This window comes from Cynocephalus volans, chromosome 4, assembly GCF_027409185.1.
Source record: "Cynocephalus volans isolate mCynVol1 chromosome 4, mCynVol1.pri, whole genome shotgun sequence".
NCBI classification, from domain to species: domain Eukaryota; kingdom Metazoa; phylum Chordata; class Mammalia; order Dermoptera; family Cynocephalidae; genus Cynocephalus; species Cynocephalus volans.
In genome coordinates this window covers 106,925,841-106,946,547 of record NC_084463.1, presented here as the reverse complement: position 1 = coordinate 106,946,547, position 20,707 = coordinate 106,925,841, and the positions used below count along the sequence as shown (strand labels likewise).

Genomic DNA, 20,707 nt, shown 5'->3' with positions numbered 1-20,707 from the left:
AAAAAGAAAATGAGAAAGGATTGGTCATATGTTTAAGTCTAGACATAGAAGGAAGGGAGTTTGTGGGCATTCAGACCTGAAAAGTAGGGAGCAGAATAAACTGCTGAGAGAGAGGGGGTCAGGGAGGATGGGGCCTGCCAGGGGAAGGACCGGAGCAGGCCCTAAGGAGTCCTGAAGCTGAGATTCCTGGGGCCTGAGATGGGTGTGAGGCAGCATGAGGGTCCTGCTGGGGGACTGAGCACTTCTAAGTTTTGATGTGATCTGCAGCCCAGTCTCTCTGGACTGTTGATCCCTCCGCTGTCATTACCTTTTCCCTTCTGCTGTTCTCCCAGGTCAGGGAGCCTGAGCTGGAGCCAGGGCCCAAGTTGGCCTGATCCAAGGCTTGAGATCAAGCTGGGCCCAGAGCCTGGCCTGGAGCTGGAGCTCACGCCACAGCTGGACTGCCCCTGTCATGTGGAAGGAGCTGGGCATTGCGCCTTTCTGCCCTGGCATGAAGAGCCCCAGGCCCCTACTCCTGCGACCATTGTTGCTGCTACAGCTGCTGCTGCTGGGGGCTGAGGTGCCAGGCGCCTGGGGTCAGGCTGGGAGCCTGGACCTGCTGATTGATGAGGAGCAGCCAGCAGGCACACTAATTGGGGACATCAGTGCAGGGCTTCCAGCAGGCACAGCAGCACCTCCCATGTACTTTATCTCTGCCCAGGAGGGCAGCGGCGTGGGCACAGACCTGGCCATTGATGAACACAGTGGGGTTGTCCGTACAGCCCGTGTCTTGGACCGTGAGCGGCGGGACCGCTACCGTTTCACTGCAGTCACTCCTGATGGTGCTACTGTGGAAGTTACAGTGCGAGTGGCTGACATCAATGACCACGCTCCAGCCTTCCCACAGGCTCAGGCTGCCCTGCAGGTACCCGAGCATACAGCTCTTGGAACCCGCTACCCACTGCAGCCTGCTCGTGATGCGGATGCTGGCCACCTAGGAACCCAGGGCTATGCGCTGTCTGGTGATGGGGCTGGAGAGACCTTCCGGTTGGAGACACGTCCTGGCCCTGACGGGGCTCCAGTGCCTGAGCTGGTAGTTACTGGGGAGCTGGACCGAGAGAACCGCTCACACTACATGCTGCAGCTGGAGGCCTATGATGGCGGTTCACCCCCACGGAGGGCCCAGGCCCTGCTGGAGGTGACACTGCTGGACATCAATGACCATGCCCCTGCTTTCAATCAGAGCCGCTACCACACTGAGGTGTCTGAGAGCCTGGCCCCTGGCAGTCCTGTCTTGCAGGTGTTTGCATCTGATGCTGATGCCGGTGCCAATGGGGCTGTGACTTATGAGATCAATCGGAGGCAGAGTGAGGGTGACGGACCCTTTTCCATTGATGCACACTCAGGGCTGCTGCGCCTGGAGCGGCCACTGGACTTTGAGCAACGGCGGGTCCATGAACTGGTGGTGCAAGCACGGGATGGTGGACCTCATCCTGAGCTGGGCTCGGCCTTTGTGACTGTGCACGTGAGAGATGCAAATGACAATCAACCCTCCATGACTGTCATCTTCCTGAGTGCAGACGGCTCCCCCCGAGTGTCTGAGGCTGCTCCACCTGGACAGCTAGTTGCCCGTATCTCCGTGTCAGACCCAGATGATGGGGACTTTGCCCATGTCAACGTGTCCCTGGAGGGTGGAGAAGGCCACTTTGCCCTAAGCACCCAAGACAGCATCATTTACCTGGTATGCGTGGCTCGGCGGCTGGATCGGGAGGAGAGGGATGTCTATAACTTGCGGGTTACAGCCACAGACTCAGGCTCACCCCCTTTGCGAGCTGAGGCTGCCTTTGTGCTGCACATCACTGATGTCAATGACAATGTGCCTGTCTTTGACCGCCAGCTCTACCGACCTGAGCCCCTGCCTGAGGTTGCGCTGCCTGGCAGCTTTGTGGTGAGGGTGACTGCCCAGGATCCTGACCAAGGCACCAATGGTCAGGTCACTTATACCCTGGCTCCCGGTGCTCACACCCACTGGTTCTCCATTGACCCCACCTCAGGCATCATCACCACGGTTGCCTTGCTGGACTATGAGTTGGAACCTCAGCCACAGCTGATTGTGGTGGCCACAGATGGCGGCCTGCCCCCTCTAGCCTCCTCTGCCACAGTTAGCGTGGCCCTGCAGGATGTGAATGATAATGAGCCCCAGTTCCAAAGAACTTTCTACAATGCCTCGCTGCCTGAGGGTACCCAGCCTGGAACCTGCTTCCTGCAGGTAGGTAGGCCTGCACACAACCTGATATGCTGTGGGCAGGGGTGGGTCTGAGGCTACAGGGGACCTCAGAGCAGGACCTAAGTTTTGCAAGTGCATCTATTGATGGTGACTTACGCTGGAGGGTTTGGTCCTATCCTGTGAACTCTAAAGTCTGTGCAGAGGACGAGGGTTAAGAGAAGATGAAAAAGCAGGATGCAAGAGCTGAAGCAGGCAATCTTGGCAATTGGGGGAATTAAGATTGGATCTAGAGGAAAAGTTCTGGTGGTGTCAGGAATTGAAAGAGATTGTGTAGAATCTCAAAGTTGTTCTGCAGGGCAGAGATGGAGATCCTGCACACCCAGGCTTCAGTTCCCCAAAGGAAATGCCAGCATTTATAGAGCCTTCCACACCTAGTCCACTGCTGGGCTGTTCTGGAAGAAATCCCATCCCTGCCCTTGGAACTCAGCCTTGATGGGACACTTAGGCTCAAGCACAAGGATGATAGAAAACAAGAATTATCCAGTGAGATCCTGATGTCTAGAGTAGGAGAACCTCTCAGAGAGAGAGGCAAGGCTTAGAGAGGCACAGACTCGCTGAAAGTCAGGCCTGGAAGAGATGGAGGGAACATGAAACTGGAGAGGCAGATTGAAGAAGTCCATGGACACCAAGCTGTGAAGGGTTAGGACTTTACTTGGAAAGCCAAGGAGGTCACTGAACTTCTTTTGAGCTGGGAAGAGCATGATCAGATTTTTTTTTTTTAAGTTAGTTAGCTGACTGGTTTTAAGGGTAAAGGCTGGATTTGGTCAGCAGGTGAGTGATAGATCATTCCTTCATTAATACATTCAAGAATTAACTTACCCACTGTAAGCCTGGCACCGTGCTGGGTCCAGAGAACAAAGAAAGGAGACAGTCCTGTCCCCAGATAGGTCCCCGTGCTCCAGCAGGTAGCACGTGAAGTGCTATGGAAACCTGGAGGAAGGGCCTTGGAGAGCAAATGAGACTTTGCCAAATGGATAAAATGGGGTATGTGGGCAGAGACTCCAGGCTTATAGAAAGGGCTGCTGAACAACACCATGATGTATTCAGGAGACTGCATTGTTCAGGTTGGCCTCCACTGCACTGATAAGAAAGTGCTGGGGGGAGATGAGACAAGGTAGTAAACAGCGCTCAAGTCACAAGTTTTTACTTTATCTTAAAAATTGTAGGGAGCCAATGAGAGGCTCTAAGCAAGTTTTATATATCTTTTGGAAAGATTGCTTTGGCTACACCATGGAGTAAGGCTGCAGTAGAGAAGCCTGGAAGTAGGGAGTCCTCTTAGGAGATTGGTGCTTGAAGTCCTTATGTCTCCAAAGTCCACTAGACTCCTCAGCATCTCCTCAGGGGCTGCCCGTTGGCCTAAACTTTCAGACCAGTGCTGGGCCTGGATGACCCCTTGTCTTCTGGCCAGAGCCTGGATATTTGCCTGCCTGCTGCTCTACAGCTCCCACCACCCACTCTTCCATGTGTTTACTCTCCCTTTTGGCCAGGATCAATGGACTATGGCTTCCAAACTTCTTCCTTCCTCACTATTGCCTGAAGCAAGAGGGCAACTCTCCAGGTGGTTTCCTGGAGTTTTTACTATTAGTAACTATAGGGAAGCCAGGGTAAAAATGACCATTGGGGGTTCATAACTGTTAAAAGAAGTCTTAGTGTTTGATTTATTCAATATACACGTGCCAGTCACTGTTTTAGGGATATGGAATATAATGATGAATGAATCACACACACCTCCTCCGTATCTCACAGAATTTATAGTCTAGAGGGGAGATTCATGGGTAAATAAACAGTTTTATTGCAGTAAGAAAACTTCCATGGTGGAGATATATATGAGGTACAGATAGGCAGTATGTTTTCCCAAAGGAAGGGACCCTTGAATTGAGACTTAAAGAATGAGAAGGAGTTTATGAGGGCACCAGATGGAGGAAGAATTCCAAGCAGAGGTGACATGCACAGAGGAGTAGGAGAGCCAGACTTGTTCAAGGGCCTACAAGTGGCTCAGTATCTCCAGAGTTTAAGATGGGAGATGGGAGAGTAGGAGATGAGATTGTGCAGGGAGACCAGACAGAGAGGAGCCAAGCCAACCTGATGAGTTTGAGCTTTTCTCTGTAGGGAACACTGAAGATTTTTTTAGTATAAAAGTGGTATGATCAGATTTGTTTTCTCAAATGTTAGTCAATGTAGAACAGTGGTTCACAACTGGGGGCAATTTTACACCCTCCCCCCCCCCCCCCCCCCGCAGAAAGGATGTTTAGCAATTAGCAATGTCTAGAGACATTTTTGATAGTCAAAACCGGTGGGATGCTACTGTCATCTAGTGGGTAGAGACCAGGAATGCTGCTAGCCATCCTATAATGCACATGACAGCACCCACAATAAAGAATTATCTGGTCCAAAATGTCAGTAGTGCCAAGGTGTAGAAACCCTGGTGTAGAGTACAGATTGGAGGGCCAGACACCTAGAAGAAGGGAATTAGAAGAGTTCAGGGAAGAGATGACTCAGACCCAAGTCAGGACAGTGATAATGGTGATGGTGAGGCATAGATAAATAAGAAAGATAATGAGGACTTACTTAGTCCTTGGTTGACTGATATACCAGGTGAAGAAAAGGGAAGAACAGATTTCTGGCTCAAGAACTTGTGTGGATGAGAGAGTCATTAGAGCAGGTTTGGAATGATCATGAGTTTAGTTTTGGACAGGTTGGATTTAAGGTGCCTGTTGGCCATCCAAGTGGAGACGTTGAGCATGCATCTGATATACAAGTTTGGAGCTCAGAGGGCTGGTCCTGGATGAAAGTAGAGATGATGGCCAAAGCCTTGGAAGTGAGAGAAAAGGCCCTGAGAGAGTGTTTACAGTGAGAAGAGGCCAAGAAGAGATTTCAGGGAACGACAATGTGTAAGAACAGGCAGAGTAAGGGGAGATGGAGAAAGACTTGGCGGTGGCAAAGCAGTGGGAGGAGAAGCAGGAGAATGTCGTGTCAGGAAGTCTAAGCAGGAGGTCCACCTGGGAAGGAGGTCAGGATAGACAGATGCAGTAAGTTTGGAGTTTGCTGAGAATTTTAGAGTTCACAGATAAGGGTCTTACTTTCCTACTTGAAATTGTGCATCTGATGGGGGGCGGGCAGAGGAGAGGGGTGAGGGTTGTTATAGCTTTGGGTTGGCATGGGAGAGACCAAGGTTGGACTGAGAAGCTGAGCTGAGAACCTGTTGAAAATGGAGACTGCATTTGCAGTGAAACCTCTAAGCGGAGGCTGTATAGGCCAGGAAATTCACTTCTGCCTTGGTCATTTCCAGTCAATGGCCCCTGCGCCTTTTGGGGTCACATCCTGACAGCTTCCCCTGACCACTGTTTATTGCTTTCTTCCTGCAGCTAGTCAGAGGGCAAAGGTCTTTAACAGCTTCTGGAGATGGTGCTGCAGCTGTGCTGCTGTGCGCTGGGATTGATGCAGGGGGAAGTCTGTCTTCTGGGATATCCAGGCCCACAGCCACAGTAAAGAGTTGGAGGAGGAGCTGTTTCCAGCATTCAGCCATGGCAGGGTCTTAGTGTCTCTCAGGAGGGTAAACAATGGCACAGATCACTTCTGTCAAGGGCCTGGGCAACAATCAGAAATCATTGGCCAGCTTTCTCTCTGAGCACATTTTCTGGCTGGGAAAGGGGAACTCTCCAGCTTCCACTTACAGAATATCATGACCTTGAGGTCCTTATATCCACAAAGAGCACTTTGTCACAAGCTAAGGCAGCCAGCACTAGCTAACCCACTATTGAGGGCCTAATGTGTACCCAATGTATAAAACTTAGTATGAAAGAAGTTTTTGTTACAGAGCAGAGTGATCAGAATGTCCATTTATTCAATGAACAAATATGCACAGAGCACCTACTGTGTACTTGGTCCTAGGCTAAAGGTGCATGAACCACACCCAAAAATCTGTAGAGCAGACCCTACAGTGATCAGATCCCGGTATTAATCAGAACCCACTCTGTAATGATCAAACTCAATAAAGATCAGACTTGTAAACACAGTCTCAATAATTACATGGGTCAGTCAGTTCTCTGCTTGGGATGATTATGAGACTTGATGAGGATATTAACTTCCTGTGATCTACCTGCAATTTGAAGTCACAGCCCTTAGCACTTTACTTTGTCAGTACAGTTGGTCCTCATTATTTGTGAATTCACTTACTCTCTAAAATTTATTTGTAACCCCAAAATCAATACATGTAGCACTCTTGCAGTCATTCCTGGACATGTGCAAAGTGATGAGAAATTTGAGCCTCCCAGTGAGCCCCTTCCCAGCTGAGATTGAAAAGGGGAGGGCTCTGTCTTCTTGTTTCAGCTCTCATACTGTAAACAAGTGTCCTTTTTTGAGGTTTATTTAATGCCATGTTTTCTGCATTTTTGTGGGTTTTGTTGGTGATTTTGCTGTTTAAAATGGCCCCCAAGCATAGTGCCGAAGTGCTGTCTAGTGTTCCTAAATACAAGAAGGCTATGATGTGCCTTATGGAGAAAATAGATAAGCTTTATTCAGGCATGATTTATACTGCTACTGGCCATGAGTTCAATGTTGATTAATCAACAATATATATTAAATAAGATGTCTTTAAACAGAAACATACATCTAACATGGTTATGTATTGGCCAGTTGACTAGAGGCTCTCTGGAACCTAACCAAGTGGTAAGGTCTAGGCTGGGGTTGGGTTTTGGCCCATGTACTACTAACTACTAATCCCCTCTGTGTGTCCACCATCCAGAGAGTCTGGGCACTAGCTGCTCCTTCTAATCACCACTTACCTCTGACATTTCTGGCCAACAAGAGGGGCATCACTCACCCCAGCCTCTCCCCAGGTGACGGCCACAGATGCGGATAGTGGCCCATTTGGCCTCCTCTCCTATTCCTTGGGTGCTGGACTTGGGGCCTCTGGGTCTCCCCCATTCCGCATTGATGCCCACAGTGGTGATGTGTGCACGACCCGGACCCTGGACCGAGACCATGGGCCCCCGAGCTTCGACTTCACAGTGACTGCTGTGGATGGGGTGAGTGAGCAGAGCATGGGCAGGTTGGGCTGTTGGGGTGGGGCACTCAGCAGGGTCAGAGAAGGCTCACCTGACTTATGACTGTATGTCCTGCCAGGGAGGCCTCAAGTCCATGGTGTATGTGAAGGTGTTTGTGTCAGATGAGAATGACAACCCACCTCAGTTTTATCCACGGGAGTATGCTGCCAGTCTGAGTGCCCAGAGTACACCAGGCACAGCTGTGCTGAGGGTGCGCGCCCATGATCCTGACCAAGGGCCCCATGGGCGACTCTCCTACCACATCCTGGCTGGCAATAGCCCCCCACTTTTTGCCTTGGATGAGCACTCAGGTGAGGATCCTGCCATTCCCAGGGTCTGCTCCCAGGCTCCCTCCCCACGTGCCTGAATGATGTATTGCCTCCCCCTCCCAAAACCCTTCCAGCCCTATTCTGTTACCTTATATATCTCTGCTTCTATCCCTCCTCCCAGGGCTGTTGACAGTAGCCTGGCCCTTAGCAAGATGGGCCAACTCTGTGGTGCAGCTGGAGATCGGGGCTCAGGATGGAGGTGGTCTGCAGGCAGAACCCAGTGCCCGAGTCAACATCAGCATTGTTCCTGGAACCCCCACACCACCCATATTTGAGCAACTACAGTATGTTTTTTCTGTGCCAGAGGATGTGGCACCAGGAACCAGTGTGGGCATTGTCCAGGCACACAACCCACCAGGTATCATTTTAGTATTATGCCCACTTGGTGCCACACCCAGATAGCCCAATATAATCCTCCAGCACTATCTTAAGGTACCCTAGAGTATCACACCACAGATAGCCCCAAAATAAAACACTTTGTTACCAATACCCAACACCTCCTTAGGCACAGTGCTTCATCCCTAGGCAAATGGATATCACCCCAGTGCCAACCAACTTCTCTGCCAACACCTGCCTCTCCTAATACTTCAAAAGGCATGGGTGTGGGCACTGTTCAATCCTTCTTGGGATCAGAGTCTGGGCCCCTACTCAGAAGGTGCTCCCCTACCTCTTTCCTGATGCCTCTCTCCTCTTCCCTAGGTCGCTTGGGGCCGGTGATCCTCACCCTAGCAGGCGGGGATCCCAAGGGACTCTTCTCTCTAGATGCAGTCTCAGGGCTGTTACAAACACTTCGCCCTCTGGACCGAGAGCTTCTGGGACCAGCGCTTGAGCTGGAGGTGCGAGCAGGAAGTGGCATGCCCCCAGCTTTTGCTGTAGCTCGGGTGCGTGTGCTGCTGGATGATGTAAATGACAACTCCCCGGCCTTCCCTGCACCTGAAGACACGGTATTGCTGCCACCAAACACTGGCCCTGGGACTCCTATCTATACACTGCGAGCTTTGGATCCCGACTCAGGTGTTAACAGTCGTGTCACCTTTACTCTGCTTGCTGGGGGTGGTGGGGCCTTCACAGTAGACCCCACCACAGGCCATGTACGGCTTATGGGACCTCTGGGGCCTCCAGGAGGGCCAGCCTATGAGCTGGAGCTGGAGGCCCGGGATGGGGGCTCCCCACCACGCACCAGCCACTTTCGACTGCGGGTGGTGGTTCAGGACTTGGGGACCCGTGGGCTGGCTCCTCGGTTCGACAGCCTTACCTACCGTGTGGACCTGCCCTCAGGCACCACCCCTGGAACTCAGGTCCTGCAAGTGCAGGCCCAGGCACCAGATGGGAGCCCTATCACCTATCACCTTGCAGCAGATGGAGCAAGTAGCCCCTTTGGCCTGGAGCCACAGAGTGGGTGGCTATGGGTACGGGCAGCGCTGGACCGTGAGTCCCAGGAGTTATATACACTGAAGGTAATGGCAGTGTCTGGGTCCAAACCTGAGTTGGGACAGCAGACAGGCACAGCCACCGTGAGAGTCAGCATCCTCAACCAAAATGACTACAGTCCCCGCTTGTCTGAGGAGCCCACTTTCCTGGCTGTGGCTGAGAACCAGCCCCCAGGGAGCAGTGTGGGCCGGGTCTTTGCCACTGACCGAGACTCTGGGCCCAATGGACGTCTGACCTACAGCCTGCGACAGCTGTCAGAAGACAGCAAGGCCTTCCGCATCCACCCCCAGACTGGTGAGCACTGGAACCTAAATTCTGAGACCCCCACAGCCTCATCCCCAGATTGGTGAATACTGAAATAGGATACCCAACCTCCAGCCCAGATCCTGGTTTTGAGGACCAGGACTCTTCCTGGAGTTTGGCCCTGGCATTCCCTCCCATTCCCCATACCCCAGCTTCTAAGCCATAGGCCTCAGGCTCTGCATCTCTAAGTATCCCATATGTGATGTCCATCCTACACTCTCAGGAGAAGTGACCACTCTCCAAACCCTGGACCGTGAGCAGCAGAGCAGCTACCAGCTCCTGGTGCAGGTGCAGGATGGAGGAAGCCCACCTCGCAGCACCACAGGCACCGTGCATATTGTAGTGCTCGACCTCAATGACAACAGTCCCACCTTCCTGCAGGCTTCAGGGGCTGCTGGTGGGGGCCTCCCTATACAGGTATGTGAAGTGGCAGGACCATGGCCTGAAGAAGTGTGAGGGAGTGGGGGTCTCCCCATAGAGCTGTAGGTATAGGTAAGAGACTGCCTCCTAGAACAGGTGTGAGAGCAAAAAAGAAAGGGCTCTGCCTGCACACAGGTAAGTTGTGTCCCCACAGGTACCAGACCGTGTTCCTCCAGGAACACTGGTGACGACTCTTCAGGCCAAGGATCCAGATGAAGGGGAGAACGGGACCATCTTGTACACGCTAACTGGTATGGGGGTAGAAAAAGGGAGTTGGTGAGTGATGACATGCCCTCGTGGCCTGCCTACCTTGGGCCCCAAGCCCTCATCCTTTCTCTGCCTGACCCCAGGTCCTGGCTCAGAGCTCTTCTCTCTGCACCCTCACTCTGGGGAGCTGCTCACTGCAGCACCTCTGATCCGAGCAGAGCGGCCCCACTATGTGTTGACACTGAGTGCTCATGACCAAGGCAGCCCCCCTCGAAGTGCCAGTCTCCAGCTGCTGGTGCAGGTACGGCTGTCCTTCCTACAGTCTGCCCACTTCTCCTTGTCTGCCGCCGTAGGCCCCCCTCCAGTAGCTGCAGCTTCATGGGGTCCTTGGGCCCTCTAGTCAGACTAGGCTGACCACCCTTCCCTACTATTCAGAGAGCCAGCCCAGACCCCCTTTTACATGGGTCCTCCTGATTCCTTCCTCCCATCTCGTCCACAATAGGTGCTTCCCTCAGCTCACTTAGCCGAGTTGCCGCCGGATTTTTCAGAACCGGACCCGATGGCGCCAGTGCCTGTCGTGCTGACGGTGACAGCAGCCGAGGGGCTTCGGCCCGGCTCCCTGCTGGGCTCGGTGGCGCCGCCAGATCCGGCGGGGGTGGGCGCTCTCACCTACACACTGGTGGGCGGCGCCGATCCCGAGGGCACCTTTGCACTGGACGCGGCCTCAGGGCGCTTGTACCTGGCGCGACCCCTGGACTTCGAAGCGGGCCCGGCGTGGCGCGCGCTCACGGTGCGCGCCGAGGGGCCGGGAGGCGTGGGCGCGCGGCTGCTGAGAGTGCAGGTGCGCGTGCAGGACGAGAACGAGCATGCGCCCGCTTTTGCGCGCGACCCGCTGTCGCTGGCGCTGCCTGAGAATCCCGAGCCAGGCGCGGCGCTGTACACTTTCCGCGCGTCGGACGCCGACGGCCCGGGCCCCAACAGCGACGTGCGCTATCGTCTGCTGCGCCAGGAGCCGCCCGTGCCCGCCCTTCGCTTGGACGCGCGCACCGGGGCGCTCAGCGCTCCGCGCGGCCTGGACCGGGAGACCACGCCCGCGCTGCTGCTGCTTGTGGAAGCCACCGACCGTCCAGCTAACGCCAGCTGCCGGCGCGCAGCGCGCGTTTCCGCCCGCGTCTTTGTCACGGACGAGAATGACAACGCTCCCGTCTTCGTCTCGCCCTCTCGTGTGCGCCTCCCGGAGGATCAGCCGCCTGGGCCCGCAGCGCTGCACGTGGTAGCCCGAGACCCAGACCTGGGCGAGTCCGCACGCGTGTCCTATCGCCTGGCCGCTGGCGGGGACGGTCACTTCCGGCTACACTCGAGCACTGGTGAGAGTCGGGCCTGGGGGTGGGGAAGAGGAGGGTGCTGGTGAGGAGGGCGTGTTGAGGTTTCTACCAACCCGCCCTCCCGCTCACTCAGGAGCGCTGTCCGTTGTGCGGGCCCTGGACCGCGAACAGCGAGCTGAGCACATACTGACAGTGGTGGCCTCAGACCACGGCTCCCCTCCGCGCTCGGCCACGCAGCTCCTGACTGTCAGTGTCGCTGATGTCAACGACGAGGCACCCATTTTCCAGCAGCAGGAGTACAGCGTCCTCTTGCCTGAAAACAGCCCGCCTGGCACATCTCTGCTCACTCTGCGGGCAACTGACCCCGACCTGGGTAAGACCAGGAGAAATGAAATGTGAGCGGGATGGACTGTTGCAAGAAGCGGTATATTTACCCTCTGATTGCTGTCCATGCTGTCTCTCCTCAGGGGCCAATGGGCAAGTGACTTATGGAGGCGTCTCTGGCGAAAGCTTCTCTCTGGACCCAGACACTGGAGTTCTCACCACTCTTCGGGCCCTGGATAGGGAAGAGCAGGAGGAGATCAACCTGACAGGTACACTTTGACAAGACGCCAAGATCCCAAGAGACTGAGGTGTGATAAATAACAGTGTTACATGGGCAGAATCCCCAAAGTACTGCCTTCTAGAAATTTCCACCTGTTACAGCACAGCTGCTGTTATATTTTTGGATGCTTTTGGGGACTCAAGATTTTGGCAGGGTGCAAGGTGAACTGACTTCTAGGCTGTCACCACTGTGATCACATAAGCTCTCAAATGAAAAATGTCACAGCTATGCCCCCTAGACCTTCCTCATATCATACTGCAACCATTTAACAGAGAAGCATATTGATCTTGAGTATCAGAGAGGTCAAGTGACTTGCTCAAGCTAACATAGTTTGGAAGTGGTGGGGCTGGTACTCAAGCCAAGGTCTTTTGATACCTCATTTAGTGCTTTTTCTGTCACACCCCCACTAATTCAAGATATATCTTACATGCGTCAAGCATGGGAGGTGGGAAGGAAAAGAATATCTGACATATGTATGTTTATATGTGCATGTACACATGTGCCTAGAGCTTATGGAGAGACGGACATCTTCTAGTTTGTGTGTGCAATTTGCGAACATGAATGAACACTATATTGTGTGAGTTTCTTCATGGGATGGGGCAGCCTAGACCTCACTGATTTTGGTTCCCTACAGTGTATGCCCGGGACAGGGGCTTGCCTTCTCTATTAACGCATGTCATAGTGCGAGTGGCTGTGGAGGATGAGAATGACCATGCACCAACCTTTGGAAGTGCCCACCTCTCCCTGGAGGTTCCCGAGGGTCAGGACCCCCAGACCCTTATCATGCTTCGGGCCTCTGACCCAGATGTTGGACCCAATGGGCAGCTGCAGTACCGTATCCTGGGTGAGAATCATTGAACACCCCCTAACCCAGCACCCACTTGCCTGGTCCTGTTCCTTGTTGGCTGCTGTCAGCATCAGTCAGTGTGTCTGGGTCTCTTTTCCCCTCTTTTTATGTCTTCCACTTTTTCTTTCATGCATGTATTAGTGTATCTGGGTATTTCTTTTTATGCCTCTCCGGCTGTTTATCTCCATCTACATCTCCATTTTTATCTTCCTGCTTCTTTTCTTTCCCTTGTCTTTTTCTGTAGAACAGTTGTTCTGAAACTTTTTGGTCTCAGGTACCCTTAGCGCTCCTAATTTTTGAAAACTCTAAAGAATTTTTATGTTAGTTATGTCATTATTTACTGTATTAGATATTAAAACTGAGAAAATTTTAAAATATCATTGCAAAACAAGTCAATGAAATATATTGCTTGCCATATTTCTGCATAGGCGCAAGGAAATATTAGGATTTCAAATCATTTATTGGACAGTAATGAGGTTACAGAGATTATAGCAGGTATAACTGAAGATAGCCAGCACAAACCGAATCTCTGAAAATACATATATTCATGCTCTCAAGTTTATACCTAGAATATTCTAGAGAATGCAAGAATGCATAAGCACACATTCCATTAATGAAGTGATGATGTCATCACATGTCATATAGCATCTGCAAACTCCATTGTACATTTGTGAGATGAGAAGAATGAAAAAGGCATATAACATCTTAGTAGTGCTATGAAAATAGTTTTGATTTTATGTGTATGAAAGGGTCTCAGGGTACTCCCAGGGGTTCCCAGACAACACTGTGATAACAGCAACTTTAATAGTATCTTTCTTTACCTACTTGTGTTTCTATTTTTCTTTATTTCTGTATCTCTGCCTTTCTTCCAGTCATGTGCTCATGTTCTCTCTCTCTCTCTCTCTCTCTCTCTCTCTCTCTCTCCCTCCCTCTCTCTCTCTGTCTGTCTGTCTCTCCCTTTCTTTGCTGTTGTCTGTAAACCACTACCACCTCCATGGGCTGACACAAGTATGTTTATGTGTGCATGTCCTTCTCTGCAGATGGGGACCCATCAGGAGCCTTTATCCTAGATCTTGCCTCTGGAGAGTTTGGCACCATGAGGCCACTAGACAGGGAGATGGAGCCAGCATTCAAGCTTCGGATAGAGGCCAGGGATGGAGGCCAGCCAGCTCTCAGTGCCACTTTGCTTGTGACAGTGACAGTGCTGGATGCCAATGACCATGCTCCAGCCTTTCCTGTGCCTGCCTACTCTGTGGAGGTGCCTGAAGATGTACCTGCAGGGACCCTGCTGCTGCAGCTACAGGCTCACGACCCTGATGCTGGGGCCAATGGCCATGTGACCTACTACCTGGGTACAGGTACAGCAGGAGCCTTCTTACTGGAGCCCAGCTCTGGGGAGCTACGCACTGCTGTGGCCCTGGATAGAGAACAGTGTGCCAGCTATGCCTTTTCTGTGAGTGCGGTGGATGGTGCAGCTGCTGGGCCCCTAAGCACCACAGTGCCTGTCACCATCACGGTGCGTGATGTCAATGACCATACACCGACCTTCCCCACCAGTCCTCTGCGCCTGCGCTTGCCCCGCCCAGGCTCCAGCCTCAGTACCCCAACACTGGCTCTAGCCACACTGCGAGCTGAAGATCGTGACGCTGGTGCCAATGCCTCCATTCTGTACCGGCTGGCAGGCACTCCACCTCCTGGCACCACTGTGGACTCTTACACTGGTGAAATCCGTGTGGCCCGGTCCCCCATAGCTCTGGGTCCCCGGGATCGTGTCCTCTTCATCGTTGCCACTGACCTTGGCCGTCCAGCTCGCTCTGCCACTGGTGTGATCATTGTTGGACTGCAGGGGGAGTCTGAACGTGGACCCCGCTTTCCCCGGGCTAGTAGTGAGGCTATGCTCCGTGAGAATGCACCCCCAGGTGGGTCCCCAGCCATGTCTCTTAGATCCATATCCCTGGATGGGCTGGGGTTACTAACTGTAAATATCCCACTAACTCCCTAAGTCTAGTGCTTACAGCCCAACCAATACCATTTTCTCTGCAGGGACACCTATTGTCTCCCCCAAGGCTGTCCATGCAGGCGGCTCAAGTGGACCGATCACTTATAGCATTCTCAGTGGGAATGAGAAAGGGACATTCTCCATCCAGCCCAGTACAGGTAACGGATGGGAGCAGGGGCTCTATGAAGGGACGAGCTCCTGGGGAAGCAGGTTCTTTGGGCCAGTGGAGGCTTTGATGGGGCAGGGGCTTGAGTAAGGAGGCCTCAGAGAGGGAGGCCCCAGGGTAAACAAAGGGACGGTCCTGATGCATTCTGCCTCCCCCCCCCGGCCCCCACCAGGAGCCATCACAGTTCGTTCAGCAGAGGGGCTGGACTTTGAGGCAAATCCACGGCTGCGACTAGTGCTGCAGGCAGAGAGTGGAGGAGCCTTTGCCTTCTCTGTGTTGACTGTGACCCTGCAAGATGCCAATGACAACGCTCCCCGTTTCCTGCAGCCCCACTATGTGGCCTTCCTTCCTGAATCCCGGCCCTTGGAGGGACCCCTGCTGCAGGTGTGGGGTGTGGTGGGAAGATGGGGGGAAGGGGCTGGTCAGACTTCTCTGTAGCCAGGCCAATGCCAGCAGTCTCCTATCCTCACCAGGTGGAAGCAAATGACCTGGATCAAGGCTCTGGAGGACAGATCTCCTACAGTCTGGCTGCATCCCAGCCAGCGCGGGGATTGTTCCACGTAGACCCAGCCACAGGCACTATCACTACCACAGCCATCCTGGACCGTGAGATCTGGGCCGAAACACGGTGAGGCCTGGCCCTGTGGACCCAAGACCTCATCCTGGGTCTGTCCAGTTTCAAGCTCTGCCTCACATCTCCTTCTGCCTTACTGCCTTACAGTCCCTAGGTGACACCCTGACTTTCCCAACCCCAAGCTCTGTCCTGAGTCCGCCTAGCCCTGCCGGGGTTCCCCCTTACCCACAGCCCCACCCCCTGATTGTGCTCTGTGTCCAGGCTGGTTCTGATGGCCACAGACAGAGGAAGCCCAGCCCTGGTGGGCTCAGCTACCCTGACGGTGATGGTCATCGACACCAATGACAATCGTCCCACCATCCCCCAGCCCTGGGAGCTCCGAGTGTCAGAAGGTGAGGGCTGAGTAAAGTGAGAGGCACTATTCCCCTCCCTGGGGCTCCAGGGGTGCCTGGGACCATGCCAAACACACTTGTCCCATGTATTACAGATGCACTATTGGGCTCAGAGATTGCACAGGTAACAGGGAATGATGTGGACTCAGGACCAGTGCTGTGGTATGCACTGAGTCCATCTGGGCCCCAGGATCCCTTCAGTGTTGGCCGCTATGGAGGCCGCATCTCCCTCACGGGCCCCCTGGACTTTGAACAGTGTGACCGCTACCACCTGCAGCTGCTGGCGCATGATGGGCCTCACGAGGGCCATGCCAACCTCACGGTGCTTGTGGAGGATGTCAATGACAATGCACCTGCCTTCTCACAGAGCCTCTACCAGGTACCAACACCCTTGGATGCCCCCACACCTGGGCCCAGGGTTGTTCCCATTGGAAGGAAGTAACAGAATTAGAAACAGGTGGGTGGGCTGGATGTTGGAGTTGATCTGGGGATGGGAGCATCCCATCTCAGAACATCCTTCCAAGTCCTATGAACTATGTCCAGGTTCTGTATCCTGTGCCCAGAAAGGGGAGAAGGTAGGTAGGCAATTCTCATTTGCATACTAAAAAGTATGGGCTCCAAGATGGAATGATGCCAAGCACGGCTTATGGGATTAAGCTCCAGAACATAGGCTGAATGAGCCACAGGGCAGCTGGGAAGCATGGCCATGAATGCTTTTCCTCATATCTCAGGTGATGCTGCTTGAGCACACACCCCCAGGCAGTGCCATTCTCTCCGTCTCTGCCACTGACCAGGACTCGGGTGCCAACGGTCACATCTCCTACCACCTGGCTTTCCCTGCTGAGGGCTTCAGTGTTGACCCCAACAATGGTGCGTCTTTCCCAGTATCTGACCCCTTATCTTTGACTGCGTTGGGCCATATTCTGATCTCATTCCTAGAATTTGTTACCCAAACTCTTGCCTGCTGGATCTCTGACCCAGGGAGGACATTTTCTTCCACCTGTCTTTATTATAAGCCCTTTCTTGACTGCACGTCTAGAAGTTGTTCCCTGAGCTTTGAGTCCTTGTGGCCATTACGTAATCTCCAACACACAGGCCATTCCCTGCAGTCTGACTTCCAAAGCCATTTCCTAAACCCTGAAAGATCACTATTCTGCACATCCACAGCCTCTGCTTAATGCATGTTTCTTTCTCCTCCCTTCTCATCTCAGGGACCTTGTTCACAACAGTAGGGACAATGGCCTTGGGCCATGAGAGTCCAGGAGTGGTAGATGTGGTGCTGGAAGCACGAGACCATGGGGCTCCAGGCCGGGCGGCACAAGCCACTGTGCATGTGCAACTGCAGGACCAGAATGACCACGCCCCTAGCTTCACATTGCCACACTACCGTGTGGCTGTGACTGAGGATCTGTCCCCTGGTTCCACCCTGCTCACCGTGGAGGCCACAGATGCGGATGGAAGCCGCACCCATGCTGCCGTGGACTACAGCATCATCAGTGGCAACCGGGGCCGAGTCTTCCAGCTGGAACCCCGGCTGGCTGAGGCTGCAGAGGGTGTTGGACCAGGCCCCCAGGTGCTGGGCTGCCTGGTGTTGCTTGAACCTCTAGACTTTGAAAGCCTGACACAGTACAATCTAACCGTGGCTGCAGCTGACCGGGGGCATCCACCCCGCAGTTCAGCTGTTCCGGTCACTATCACTATACTGGATGTCAATGATAACCCACCTGTCTTTACCCGAACATCCTACCATGTGGCAGTACCCGAGGACACACCTGTTGGAGCCGAGCTGCTGCATGTGGAGGCCTCTGACGCTGACCCTGGCCCTCATGGCCTCGTGCGTTTCACCCTCAGTTCAGGTGACCCTTTGGGGATCTTTGAGCTGGATGAGAGCTCAGGTGCCTTGCGACTGGCACACCCCCTGGACTGTGAGACCCAGTCTCGACATCAGCTTGTAGTGCAGGCTGCCAACCCTGCTGGGGCACACTTTGCTTTGGCACCAGTGACAATTGAGGTCCAAGATGTGAATGATCATGGTCCAGTCTTCCCACTGAACCTGCTCAGCACCAGCCTGGCCGAGAACCAGCCTCCAGGCACTCTTGTGACCACTCTGCATGCAATTGATGGGGATGCCGGGGCTTTTGGGAGGCTCCGCTACAGCCTGTTGGAGGCTGGGCCAGGGCCTGAGAGCCGTGAGGCATTTGCTCTGAACAGCTCAACTGGGGAGTTGCGGGCCCGTGGGCCCTTTGACTATGAGCACACAGGAAGCTTCCGTCTGCTGGTGGGTGCTGCCGACAAAGGGAATCTCTCAGCCTCTGTCACTGTGTCAGTACTGGTGACTGGAGAGGATGAGTATGACCCTGTCTTCCTGGCTCCAGCTTTCCACTTCCAAGTGCCAGAAGGTGCCCGGCGTGGCCACAACCTTGGTCACGTGCAGGCCACAGATGAGGATGGAGGTGCTGACGGCCTGGTGCTCTATTCCCTTGCCACCTCGTCCCCTTATTTTGGTATCAACCAGACTACAGGTGCCCTGTACCTGAGGGTGGACAGTCGGGCACCAGGCAGCGGAACGGCCACCTCTGGGAGTGGGGGCCGGACTCGACGTGAGGCACCACGAGAGCTGAGGCTGGAAGTGGTAGCACGGGGGCCTCTTCCTGGTTCCCGGAGTGCTACAGTGCCTGTGACTGTGGATATCACCCACACTGCACTGGGCCTGGCACCTGACCTCAACCTGCTATTGGTGGGGGCTGTGGCCGCCTCCTTGGGAGTTGTGGTGGTGCTTGCACTGGCAGCCCTGGTCCTAGGGCTCATTCGGGCCCGTAGCCGCAAGGCTGAGGCAGCCCCTGGCCCAATGTCTCAGGCAGCACCCCTAGCCAGCGGCTCCCTGCAGAAGCTGGGCCGGGAGCCACCTAGTCCACCACCCTCAGAGCACCTGTATCACCAGACTCTCCCCAGCTATGGTGGGCCAGGAGCTGGAGGACCCTACCCCCGTGGTGGCTCCCTGGACCCTTCACATTCAAGTGGCCGAGGCTCGGCAGAGGCTGCAGAGGATGATGAGATCCGTATGATCAACGAGTTCCCCCGTGTGGCCAGTGTGGCCTCCTCCCTGGCTGCCCGTGGCCCTGACTCAGGCATCCAGCAGGATGCAGACGGACTGAGCGACACATCCTGTGAGCCACCGGCCCCTGACACCTGGTATAAGGGCCGAAAGGCAGGGCTGCTGCTGCCAGGTGCAGGAGCCACTCTGTACCGAGATGAGGGCCCCCCAGCCACTGCCACGGCCTTCCTGGGAGGCTGTGGCCTGAGCCCTGCACCCACTGGGGACTATGGCTTCCCAGCAGATGGCAAGCCATGTGTGGCAGGCGCACTGACGGCCATTGTGGCTGGCGAGGAGGAGCTCCGTGGCAGCTATAACTGGGACTACCTGCTGAGCTGGTGCCCTCAGTTCCAGCCACTGGCCAGTGTCTTCACAGAGATTGCTAGGCTCAAGGATGAAGCCCGGCCGTGTCCCCCCGCTCCCCGTATTGACCCACCACCCCTCATCACTGCTGTGGCCCACCCAGGAGCCAAGTCTGTGCCCCCCAAGCCAGCAAGCACGGCTGCAGCCCGAGCCATCTTTCCACCGGCCTCTCACCGCTCCCCCATCAGCCATGAAGGCTCCCTGTCCTCAGCTGCCATGTCCCCCAGCTTCTCGCCCTCACTGTCTCCTCTGGCTGCTCGCTCACCCGTTGTCTCACCATTTGGGGTGGCCCAAGGCCCCTCAGCCTCAGCACTAAGTGCAGAGTCTGGCCTGGAGCCTCCTGATGACACAGAGCTGCACATCTAGCTGTGGCCCAGGCTGGGCCCCGACCTGGGATGCGCACAGTGTCCCCAATGCAGGTCCCACTCTGAGCCTGCCCTGGGCAGCCTCGGACCATGACTGGCCACGGAGAGGCCACCACCAGGCCCCAGCTCTTCACGCCAAACTCCCCTCAGAGCACTAGAACCACAGAAGCCCTGTTGGTCACTGACCTATGGCCAGGTCCAATATGGGGAGAAGTATGAAGGAGGTGGCAGCCCTGGGTTCTCCTCAGTGGGGCTTCCTGCCCTGCACCAGCAGCCTGAGATGAAGCTGAGACTTTATTTATTGGGGGAAGGGGGTTGGGGAAGGTCCCTCCAACCTGTTTGGGCCCAGCTCCTTTGTGTTCCACTGACACCCCTGCCCCTGCCCAGAACCAAGTGCCAATTCTCACTCTGGAGCCTTAATAAACTGCAGTTTGTATCCAGCCTCCGGCTCTGTTCTGTGGGGATGACTGGAAGGCACCTGGCACAGTACTGTGGACATCTCAGGAGGCACAGAGGGGTAGTGGACATGGGCACGTCCAGGGTGGGGACAGGACTGGGAGCACAGGAGCCTAGCCTGAGGCTGACGATCACATCTGTTGTTGATTTTTTTCCTTCTAATATTGGCACGAGGCCAGCAGGGGCTTGGCTGTAGCAGCCACCTAGGGAGTGATTGGTTGGGCAGGGAGGGATCTTGGGGATGATAAGCTTTAGGCCTGAAGGTCTTAAAAGATGTGAAGGTAGCTATAAGGGCAGCCAAGGGGTTTTATTTATTTTTTTCATTGCCACTAAATATCCCCATTGCAATAAGAACTCATTTGTTGCGCCTTTGCCATGTCAGGCTCTCTGCTGAGTGATGCTTGTTTTATCTTGGTGTAAATTTTCACTGCAACCCTATGAGGCAGGTCACTGTTATAATAATAGTCTCCATGTTATAAATGAAGAAACCTAGGCTCTAACAGGTTGTTACTTTCCTGATA

The 20,707-nt window shown here is 54.2% G+C and overlaps 1 protein-coding gene across 1 annotated transcript; it reads left to right on the top strand.

The window, feature by feature from the left end:
* The first annotated feature begins 451 nt into the window (after positions 1–451).
* DCHS1 (dachsous cadherin-related 1) lies at positions 452–19,733 on the top strand. The gene is made up of 20 exons (XM_063093733.1): positions 452–2,248; positions 7,105–7,293; positions 7,391–7,622; positions 7,762–7,998; positions 8,340–9,365; positions 9,598–9,791; positions 9,949–10,045; positions 10,145–10,302; positions 10,504–11,368; positions 11,460–11,699; positions 11,794–11,919; positions 12,565–12,774; positions 13,818–14,696; positions 14,821–14,934; positions 15,115–15,326; positions 15,416–15,570; positions 15,778–15,908; positions 16,004–16,287; positions 16,640–16,778; positions 17,120–19,733. Exons 1-20 carry the CDS (start codon positions 452–454, stop codon positions 19,729–19,731), a joined length of 9,897 nt encoding a protein of 3,298 aa, XP_062949803.1. The 3' UTR covers positions 19,732–19,733.
* The last annotated feature ends 974 nt before the right edge of the window (positions 19,734–20,707 follow it).